At 47.0% G+C, this 11,426-nt stretch overlaps 1 protein-coding gene and 1 long non-coding RNA gene across 3 annotated transcripts; both read left to right on the top strand.

Moving 5' to 3' along the window:
• Nucleotides 1-2,345: 2,345 nt before the first annotated feature.
• LOC120666529 lies at nucleotides 2,346-3,068 on the top strand. Its single transcript, XR_005671770.1, has 2 exons — nucleotides 2,346-2,407; nucleotides 2,485-3,068. It is a non-coding gene; the product is annotated as an uncharacterized LOC120666529 (long non-coding RNA).
• A 671-nt stretch (nucleotides 3,069-3,739) lies between these two features.
• Nucleotides 3,740-5,873, top strand: LOC120666528. Of its 2 annotated transcripts, none has more exons than XM_039946392.1 (7): nucleotides 3,740-3,864; nucleotides 3,952-4,165; nucleotides 4,272-4,469; nucleotides 4,544-4,717; nucleotides 4,796-5,185; nucleotides 5,267-5,488; nucleotides 5,565-5,873. In XM_039946392.1, the coding sequence occupies exons 1-5, from the start codon at nucleotides 3,842-3,844 to the stop codon at nucleotides 5,183-5,185; spliced, it is 999 nt and encodes a 332-aa protein (XP_039802326.1). In that variant the 5' UTR covers nucleotides 3,740-3,841; the 3' UTR covers nucleotides 5,267-5,488; nucleotides 5,565-5,873. The 2 variants fall into 2 exon arrangements, with proteins under 2 accessions (XP_039802326.1, XP_039802325.1); XM_039946391.1 differs by having other exon boundaries at nucleotides 5,559-5,708.
• The last annotated feature ends 5,553 nt before the right edge of the window (nucleotides 5,874-11,426 follow it).

Genomic DNA, 11,426 nt, shown 5'->3' with positions numbered 1-11,426 from the left:
TTTCGGTGAAGGACCGCAGGAGGAGGAGCCAGAGGCAAGCACAAAGTTGTTTTACGAGATGTTGGAGGCGGCACAGAAACCTCTTCACGGCCAAACAAAGGTTTCTCAGCTGGACGGCATTGGACGCCTTATGGCCTTAAAGTCACAGTTTGGCCTCAGCCGAGACGCCTTTGATAGTATGTTGACCGTTTTTGGGAGCATTCTTCCGGAAGATCACATTCTGCCCAAGACAATGTATCAGGCGACAAAAATCCTTAGTGCACTGAAGATGCCATATGAGCAGATACATTCTTGTCCTAATGGGTGCATTTTATTTAGGAAAGAGCACGAGGCTGAAACTTACTGTCCAAAATGCAAAGCCTCAAGATTCCTGGAGGTGGATGCAGGTGACGGTCAGCCTAAGAGGCAGCTCACGATTCCTGTGAAAATCGTACGTTACATTCCGTTCATTCAAAGGATCCAAAGACTCTATATGACCGAGGAAACCGCGAAACAGATGACATGACACAAAAAAGGTGTTCGATACAACCTAGATAAGATGGTGCATCCCTCCGACGGTGAGTCATGGACTCATTTTGATGAGATTCATCATGAGAAAGCTAAAGAAGCTCGTAATGTTCGTGTTGCGCTAGCAACCGATGGGTTCAATCCTTATGGTATGATGGCCGCATCGTACTCATGTTTGCCCATGTTCGTTATTCCCTTGAATCTCCCCCCCCCCCCCGGTGTTCTCTTTCAACGACAAACTATATTTGTGTCGTTGATTATTCCTGAGCACCCAGGAAATAAAATGAGTGTTTACATGGAGCCTCTAATCGATGAGTTGATCAAAGCATGGGAGGAGGGGGTGTGGACGTACGACCGAGCGACAAAGACAAACTTCAGAATGTATGTGTGGTACCACTACTCTCTGCATGACCTCCCAGCGTATGGCATTTTCTGCGGGTGGTGTACTCATGGAAAGTTTCCATGCCCAACATGCAAGGCAACTCTGCAGTTCATTTGGTTGAGAAAGGGGGGCAAGTATTCGTCGTTTGACAAACATCGACAATTCCTTCCTGCAAACCATCCATTTAGAAGAGACATTAAGAACTTCATGAAAGGTGTCGTAGTTACAGAATCTGCACCGCAGATGCTGACGGGTGCCGTGCTTCATGCTCAGATAGATGCTCTCTAGGTCAATGATGCAGGTGGTTTTGTGGGATATGGCGAAGAACATTCTTGGACTCAGGTCTCTGGCTTGTGGAGACTTCCCTATATTAATGATCTCCTCCTTCCACACAATATTGATGCCATGCACACTAAAAAGAATTGGGGCGAGGCTCTTTTTGGAACTGTCATGGACATTCCTGATAAGACGAAGGACAACGTCAAGGCTCATGTGGATCTGGCAACCTTGTGTGATAGACCAAGATACGAAATGAAGACTCCGAGACCAGGGAGACAATGGAGGAAGACTCCGGCGGATTTCGTCCTAACGAGGCCCCAAAAAAAGGAAGCACTAGAGTGGATCCAAAAGTTACAATTTCCAGATGGGTATGCAGCGAATCTGAGGAGGGGAGTTAATTTGGCTACGATGTGAATCAACGGGTTGAAGAGTCATGACTATCACATATGGATTGAGCGGCTTCTTCCTGTGACGGTTCGAGGCTATCTCCCTGATAATATATGGCGAGTGTTGGCAGAGTTGAGCAATTTCTTCTGCCAGCTGTGTGCTAAGGAGTTATCTCGGGTCGTTATTTCGGACATGAAAAAAGTGGCCCCTGTGTTGCTATGTAAGCTGGAGAAGATCTTTCCACCCGTCTTCTTCAATCCGATGCAGCATTTGCTTCTACATCTTCCGTATGAGGCACGGATGGGGGGCCTGTGCAGTACCGTTGGTGCTATCCAATTGAGAGATGTCAGAAGGTCCTTCGAACGAAATGCAAAAATAAATGTAAAATTGAAGCTTCTATTGCCGAGTCATATATTTTGGAGGAGGTGTCAAACTTCACAACCACATACTATGGTGACTATCTTCCCAGCGTGCATAATCCACCCCCTCGTTACAATGCTGGCGATAATGAATCGAGTCTCAGCATCTTCCAAGGACAATTTGGAAGTGCAAGTGATGCGAGGTACAAGACCTTGAACCATGAAGAGTGGCTCATGCTATACGTGTTGACCAACCTTTCTGAGGTGGAGCCGTATATTTTGTAAGTACTCAACATTGTGCCCAATTCACGAGTTTCTGTTTCACAAGTTTCCACTTCTTAGCATCCAACCCCCTTGGTCATTTTTGATATAGGGAATTTCAACGACTATTTTGGCGTCGCTCAAGGGCTCCAACCCCGATGAAATGGAGAGTCTTCTTAAAAATGGCGCGGGAAATTCACAACCCGATTTCATTTATTGGTTTCAACAGAAGGTAGTCTTGAATTCATAGTTCTATTCCATTTCGTTGTCCTCGAACTATATGACAAACTGTCATGCGTACGCTTGCAGGGCCAAACTGATTCGTCCATGAGTGCCGAGTTGAGACAGGTTGCCGATGGTTTTAGCTACAGGGTCAAATCATTTAACGTTTATGACGTGAACGGATATCGCTTCCACACAATGACATACGAGCAGAGTCGACCCAATCGAAGAACCACTAATACCGGCGTTTTTACGCCAGGTCAAGACGGAGTCGAGTATTACGGAAGAGTTGAAAAAATATACGAACTCAAGTTTCATGGTTCTGTACCGCTCACTCCAGTCATTTTCAAATGCCATTGGTTTGATCCAACATTAACAAGACATACCCCTAGTGTTGGCCTAGTCGAAATTCGACAGGATTCAACGTTACAAGGCGAAGATGTGTACATTGTGGCTCAACAAGCCATACAAGTTTATTATCTCTCATACCCGTGCCAAACCGACCACCGTCTTCGGGGTTGGGATGTTGTGTATAAAGTATCGCCACACGGCAAACTACCTCTCCCAAACAATGAAGATTACAACAATGATAGAGAGTTTTTTCAAGAAGAGGGGCTACAAGGGAGTTTCGAGATAGACTTATCCGACGAGATTGGAATGGAAGTCGACAATGAAAGGGAAGTTGACGAGGAAGGTGGAGATGAGGTTCAAAAGATTCAGGACTTACAATTACTAGAGCGACTACGTTTAGGCAGAGATAGTGAAGACGACATTCCTCCTTCGGATTCTGCTGGTTATGTTGACATAGCTGATAGTGATGATGAGGATTACGATCCAGCTAATCCCGATTATGATGACTACTTCTAAAACATGTAGGACTCGCATTATTTAATATATATTATGTTAATTTCTAGTTATATTTTCTTTATTCTCATTTATTTGCAAGTATTGTTTATCCTGACTAATTAGTTCACTCCTTTTGATTTCAGGTAACTAAACAAAGATGCCAGGCGGTCACAAGATGACTTGGCTGAGCTCCTTGTACAGAGGCAGTGGTGGAGGAGGCGGTAGTGGGTCCGACGCACCCGAGGGGTCCGGGAGCCGTAGTGTTCGCAAAGGTGGTGGAGGAGGGGGAGCGAAAGGGAGACGGAGAGGGAGGGGTGGAGGAGGAGGTAGTGGGAGTGCTGGAGGAGGTAAGGTGAGGAGGGGGAGGAGGGAGAGGACCCCTTCTCCTGTAGAGGCCGAGGAGGAGGAGGAGAAGGAGGAGGAGGAGGAGGAGGAGAGGGTGGAGGACCAGGGGAGGGAGGAGGAGGAGCACGTGGAGGGGGACGAGGACGAGGACGAGGAGGAGGGCGAGGAGGGGGCGGCAGGAGATGAGCGGGTGGTGTGGTTGCGTGGACCGTCGCAACTCCCGCGACGTCCGATACCTCTAGCGAGACGCCCGATGATTCGGCCACTAGAGCCTAAGTAAGTATGTTAGTATTTTTTTATTATACATTACATATATTTAAAATTGCAATACTAACTAAAATTTTACCTTAAACACTCTTGCAGGGGGTGGTTTTTTGTGCAGCCTGGTGAGCATAAACGGAAGCCCAATGGTATCTTGGGTCTTTTGTGCCGGCTGCACTTCCCCGGGCTCATGATGCATGCCGGGGTGCTGGAGCCGGCATACACGTGGGACCACTACATGGCCTGCCCGGACGCTACTGATCGCGAAGGAAGGAACTTCAACACCAAAGCGAGGCGGGTGGTCGGGGAGTTTTGGGTAAGTCATCCTCGCACTAAAATGGTTGAAATATCGCATTCTGTTTCAATTTTTGGAATAATGATTGCACTATTATGGTTGAAATATCGCGTGGGTATATATGCAGGATTTCTACAGGTGCGAGGAAGGCTATGAGGCCCGGGCGAACGAGCTGGCTCACCAGGCTTGCTACAAGCTGGTGAAGGACATGCACTACGAGGCGCGTGTCCAGGCCGTCGTTGTGTACTGCGCCGAGTTCGAGAAGAGGAGTGTCAAGAAACCAGCCGCAAGGGACATCTTCCTCACGCGAGACCAGTACTTAAGGGTAAATAAATGCCATCTCTATTCATTTATCTTGTATTTGATAATACAATATGTCATGCACTTCATTACGGTTAGGTGCCTCCGAACTGGTGCACAAACAAGGCCGAGTGCTGGTCTATGATGGTGGACAAGTGGATCAGCGAGGATTGGGCCCGCCAGCACGCCTTATGCCGGGAGCGCCGCATGATGATGCCGGGTCCGGCACATCATCAAGGGAGCCTTAGCCTCGGCGAGTACAAGAATACTTGGGTAAGTTCACTATGATCTTCATTCTTTCTAAAGCTATATTTTTAATTCTTACTAATCATCTTGTTGACTTCTTGGCAGTCGGAGTCTCATCCAGGCCAGTCTTGCAACAACTTCACGGCGTACGCCATGTCTCACATGGGCAGGGCGACGTCGGACGTGGCCTACAACCTGGCGGCTCCACCAGAGGCCTACACAAACCCAAGCATCCACGCGTGCATCAATGCGTACACGGAGGTGGGAAGGGCACTCCACGGGGAGACTTTGGATCCGACCACCGCGCCACTCTCCGGAGAAGCCATCATGAGGGCGGGACAAGGGAAGAAGCACGGGCGGTACTTGATCGCCAACAGCTTGGTCGACACGGCGAGTACGCCCAGTCTCTCGCAGCTTAGGGCAAGTACCACCGACTCGACCCCGCCCATTCGCCCACGGCCTGAGACTTCAGTGGCCAGTGTGCACCAGAGATAGGTTAGTTTAGATTTAGTTGTCGTTCTATGATTAAAATGAAACTTTGCTTCGTATTGTAACATGGAGGTTTAAATCTTGTAGGCCGAGATGGAGGCAAAGTTTGAGGAGGAGAGGAGGTGCCGACTGGAGATCGAGGCCAAGCTGGAGCAGGAGCGGAAGCTGAGGGAGGAGCAGTCGGTTATGTTGCAAAGCATGGTCACCTGGATGCAAGGACTTGGCGCGTCGATGAACTATGCGACACCGCCTCCTCCCTTCGTCTTACCAGCTCAGCCTTACTTTCCTGCAGGACCTTCTGACACTCCAGTGAATATGCTTTGTTTGTAGATACTATTATATTTTTGTTATGCTTCAATTGATATATTCATATTTGCAGAATCAGTCGTGGAACGCATCGAACGACCCTCCTCCGGACCAGAACTCGCCGGCCGCCCAGTGGCCAACTTGGCCCCACAGACCTGAGCAGTGAGTGCCTTGTAGTACTAGTGTATTGGACTTATTATATGTATCGGACTATATTCTATTTTATGGACTAGTGTTATGTATCGGACTTGTGACATATGTGGACTATATTCTATGTGATGGACTTGTGTTATGTATCGGACTCGTGTTATGTATCGGACTCGTGTTATGTATTGGACTTGTGATATATGTGATGGACTGTGTTATTTGTATCGATGCCATTCTCGTCATTGTCAATCATATGTGATGGACTATAACTGCCTGTAATGACCTCTGCAATCACATATATTTCTGTTGTATTTGTATGAAAAAACAGAGAAAAACAAAACAAAAAAAGAAAAATTCACCACTTTGCCGAGTGTTTAAGCAAAAACACTCGGCAAAAGAGCTTGCACAGGTCAGCAGCGAAGTCACTTTGCCGAGTGCTAAAGTACTGGCACTCGACAAAGATTTAAACGTTTGCCGAGTGTCACTGCCTTGACACTCGGCAAACCAGACACGTGGAGGTACCCTGGCGCGGGGACTTTGCCGAGTGTCTGACGTTAGACACTCGGCAAACCGCGGGACCAGGGTGGAGTCACGTGGCTTCTTTGCCGAGTATCAGGGCACTCGGCAAAACCTTTGCCGAGTGCCCGTATTATGACACTCGGCAAAGTAAACTTTGCCGTGTGAACCTTTGCCGAGTGTATTTTGCCGAGTGTAATATATCCTTTGTCGAGTGTATCTGACACTCGGCAAACTCTTGTGTTCCGGTAGTGAACGGTGGGTGACCGACTAACTAGCTTTTAGCGTTTAGGAAAACACTGGTACGTCGAGGTGAGCCCCCACCGAAAGCAGATCCTCCAACGTACTGCTCGCTGACGTTGGGCCAGTACGTCAGGGGATCTAGTTCCGTCCCCACCATACACTTTCTGCCGCACGCGCGGCATGGGCTTGGGCTGATGTCTCTGGCTGATCGATTCTCGTGTTGCCGCCGCAGCAGCCATATGGCACGTACAATCCTCTCGGCAGCTGAATTATTGAGGCTGCAGGGTAGCAGTGGCATCCAAGAAGACGCCAATGCAAGACCACAACGGGCGCAATACTCCCTGCGTCCTAAAATTTAAGTCACTTGTATTTATTTCCGTGTACTCTAAATTGCTTGTTTTATTCAAAAAAATATTTATAAATATTATTTATTTTTTAATGACTACATTTGTAATCATATTAGAAACGTAGTCATAAAAAAATTAATAATATTTATAAATATTTTTTGAATAAGATGAGTGATTTAGTGTGCACGGGAATAAATACAAGTGACTTTACTTACGAGCGCCTGCATGCCATCTTCACCCACGAGCCCCTGCATGCCATCTTCACCTACGAGCGCCTGCAGGCATTCATTTTCTGCCTTGGACAGTTGCACGTTGCAGGGGCGGACCCAGCGGGTGTTCTGGGTAGGCCCGCGACTACCCTAGGATTTGACTCAAAATTACATTAGTACTAAGGATTTAAGGCTCAAAACCAAAATGTTCCAAAGTAAAAAGGTTTTATCGAAATTTACTGTATTCTGTATTTAATTTTTGTCATCTCAACTGCCCTAGGTATAGAACTTGGGTCTGCCACTGTTGCACTGCAGTCTCAGTCAATGCAAGTCGCCGGAGCTGGCTGATGAGCTGCTGCATGCGCATCCTACTCCTTCACCACCGCACGGCTTTGCTTGGCTGGTGGCGCAGTGATTGCTGCATGTGAGATCTGTCGGCACCGTTGCCTTGGCGATGCATGCCGACGACTCTGCTCTCTGCATCGCTGCCACTGCCAGCACCCACCTCGATATATATTCATGTTCAGCAGCGTACCGTCGAGCGGCCCAGTGGCAACGCAGCTGGGCTTACATTACCCATAGTAGGAATAACGCTTACATTACACTATATCATGTGTCAAGTCATCCTCTACTATGAGCGCAACCAGGGCTACTTCGGTTGGCGCCTTAGCGAGAAGCTGCCTGAGGCTAGATGCCCCTGCGGCCCTGCCTGGCCGGCAGCCCCCAGGCCAGTTGGCAAGGACATGGCGTTGCCCTTGCCAAGTTAGTCTACGCTGCGATCGTTGGCATGGTGGTCATGAATTATTGAAGAATATGCATGACACTTTAAAGGAATATGCATGCATGATCGAATCACGCGTGTCGCGTACGAAAAGGAGAGGACATAAATTCCTATATATTTCGCGCAAGGTGATAATATTGAGAACAAACGTTCGTGTGCGTCGACAACCAGCAAGAATAGCACTGCAGGGACCTACCGAGATTCCCAGGCATATATCGTCCACAGTTCACATCACTCCATGCCCCTCTTTAATTTCGGGCTCATTTCCTACCAAGATTCGCAATTATTGAGGGCGACGCTAAAGCTCAAATGAAATGGGTCCCCTGCCAAGCGAGCCATACCCAAGTTTCTTTAGTATGCTTGGGCGGAACCCTAGCCTAGTCATAGCCGAGCGAGCGAGAGAGCGCGCGCGCATTCCCTAGAAGTCACGGGGCCTCCTGCCTGCCTGGCGGGTGGCGGTCACCATGCATGCAATCCCGTCCATCTTTTGTGTAAGTAATAGTGAAAATTTAGTGCAAGTTCTCCGCATGGCTAAAACCCTTCCAAATGACTTAGCCATACCGAAGCTTTTTTAGTATGCTTCGGCGGAACCTTTGGTTCCTGCTGTCACAATTCACGTCAACCGTTGAGATGAGAAAATACAAGATTTATTCACAGAAGGGTAGTTTAGTAATCTCCCCAACCATGAATAAATTGTCCTCGCCCGCATCGGATCGATTTCTCCCGTAACAGCCACAGATATGCACCGTCGCACCCTTCGTCCGCTGTCGCTCGCCGATGCCGCTTGCCCGTCGCTCGCGCCATCCGCCTGCACAGGGGCTCGTCGCAACCGGTGTGCGTGAGCAGGGACACGTGCAAAGGGAAAAGCCACCAGCTCCCGTTCGACGGTGTGGGCCAGCCGCAACCTTCTTGAGCCTCGGTTTAATTTCGTAAATGTACCTATAAACCATTTATAATTTTTTAACTACCCAATGAAGACGTAAAATACCTAAAAAACCTTATTCGATCCATAAGGATGGATGAGAATAGAAAAAAAATGAGAATGTCAAGCAGGTAACAAGTGACATAACCTGAGCAATTATTGAACGTGAATGATGTTGAGTCTCTCTTTCCATCGAGGACTTTAGAAGGACAATTCAGCCCTCCACCATGTCTACCTAGCTAGGGAGTCTGTAGGGACAATGACTCCACCATGGCACACAGTGTCGAAGTCTTTTTGGCCCTGCACCGCTGAATTATTGAAGCACAGTACGTCCTGCTGGCCAGAGGCCAACCGCAAGTCACCACGCGTGACTACTTTGAACGCATGCATGATCAAATCCAAAAAAAAAGGTCCTCCAAAGCATCTCTCATCATGTATAAACTGGTTGGGAAAAAGGTACTGTACAACTTAGCTTTAGGCTGTCTTAAGCTGAGCGTGGATCTGTGGAACAATCAACATTGTTGTGTAGCTATACTATGGAAACAGAGGATGGGTATGGTGCTGGAATGCGAGTGTACTTAATTAAGACCAGTAGGCAGGCAGGGTACGTGAGGGTGATGGCTCATCCTAGTAGATCAGAGAAGTGGTGGTACATCGAAATGCCAATAGGCCCGCAGCCCGCTAGCCTCCAAACTAAAGACGTGACTTCAGTTTCTTGGTGCGCCCAGCCCTGGTAGCTAGTGCATTGGATAGATGACGGGTTTGCCCAGGGGAAAAAAAGGGGAGTGCATGGAGGGAAGGGACCCGACGAGCCGTCCCTTAAAGCAGAGCGATCCCATTTTTTATGCAGCACTGCCTCTATGCATGTATGACTGCACACGCACATGATAGCAACCAGCAATGCCGTCCTTCTCTTTACTTCACATGAGATCGCCATTGCCGGACACAAAGGATAGGGCAGATGCATGGCCCCCGGCTGGTGCTGCTCGAGAGACGAGAACGGCAAGGAACGATGCCCCCGTGTGAACGATGGATCGCCATCACGTCAAGCTAAAAGTTCAGTATACTATTACAACAAGCTAAAAGTTCCTTGGGCAATGCTTCTACACCAGTCTTATGTCAAGTTTAGTATCCTACATGTTTGCATTTACAGATGGACGATGATTATTCATTATCCTTTATTAACCATTCCCTGATTTCTGCACAAGTGAAAATAAAATTAACTAAAATATACAGCTGACGAGAGAAGTCCTACTTGACGAAAACAAGAAGACACGTTCATGCTACTTGCACTGCCTAAGGTAACCATTGCAACTCGGATATAAATCTTAGTTTTGAAGGAATAAATTTAACAAGCTAAGAGTATCTTGGACAGGTGGATGAAGCGGGAGAGGCTTTCTAGAGAGGGAAGGGTTCTAGAAATAGAACTTCGGCTCCAGCGGTGAGATCTACTCCCTCCGTCCTGATAACTGTCACTTTCGTTTTCCGAGAAATAACTTTGATTAATTTTATATAAAAAATATTAATATTTATGATACATAATTGATATCATTAGATAGATATTTTAATCTAGTTTTTTAATAAATTTATTTGGAGATACAAATATTGATCGTATTTTCTACAAATCAAGTCAAACTTGTGTCACGCACACCGAAGACAATACTTAAAAAGGGACAGAGGGAGTACACTGGTGCTAAAGTTTGTAAATAGATTAAAATATTTATGCTGGAGCTGAAGTTTTTAAAATAGATTAAAATAATTTTTATTTTTATTTTTCAATCTAAAATAAAAGTATAATGACAAAATAAAAGATTCTTAATTTATTCAGAGTACAACTATAGTATTTGTTCATACATGCACACACACTCACTCTACACACGCACAACTCACTCACACCACAAATGTACAAACAAACCTACAACTATAATCGAGATCGCCGGATGGCTCCATAGATGACAGGCGTGTCGCAAATCCTTTTGCAACTCCACACGTGAAAGGCTGCAGATTTTATTTTTGGTAAAACCCTGGTGAGAAACACCAGCCCAGTCTTATTTCAGACGCCTAATAGAACATACAATATCTCTCTTATTTAGTAGAAAACACGCCAAAGGTCCACCCCAAAGGTACCAAAATGAAATGAACCGGTACCTATGCTAGCATAGGTACCGGTTCATCTTCGTACTGGTATCTTTGGGGTGGATGGGACCTATGGATGAGTCTTAGGTACCGATTGGTAACACCAACCGGTACCTAAGGCTCTCCATAGGTACCGGGTGGTAACTTTTACATTAGTACTGGGTGGTACCACCAACCGGTGCCTATGGATGAGCCTTAAGTACCGGTTGATAACTCCTTAGGTACCGGTTGATGTTACCAACCGGTACCTTAGGCTCATCCATGAGTTACTTCAAAAGGAAAATATCTATTTTCCCATCAAAAGTGATGTGTAGACGAGATGGTAAGAGAGGTACATGCAAGGCGAGAGATTCTGAGTTCGAATACCACCCAACCACTTTTGCCAAAAATACCCGCCTTAGGTACCGGTTTTCTACCCGGTGCTCATGACCATGACTTTTGGTCTCGGTTTCCGGGTACCGGTTCAAAAACCGGTACCTTAGGCCTTTAGCAACCGGTGCCTAAACCGGTGCCTATAGGCACTTTTCCAGTAGTGTTTCGCAACAATTCATAGGATGCCAACTCGATCTATCCCAACGAAAAATGAGAAAGAAGGAAAGGCAGCAACCGCTACAGAGAATGCACACAGCTGGAGCAGCTA

The sequence above is a fragment of the Panicum virgatum genome, chromosome 3N (genome assembly GCF_016808335.1).
Source record: "Panicum virgatum strain AP13 chromosome 3N, P.virgatum_v5, whole genome shotgun sequence".
Classification (NCBI taxonomy): domain Eukaryota; kingdom Viridiplantae; phylum Streptophyta; class Magnoliopsida; order Poales; family Poaceae; genus Panicum; species Panicum virgatum.
This window is presented reverse-complemented; position numbering and strand designations above follow the sequence as displayed.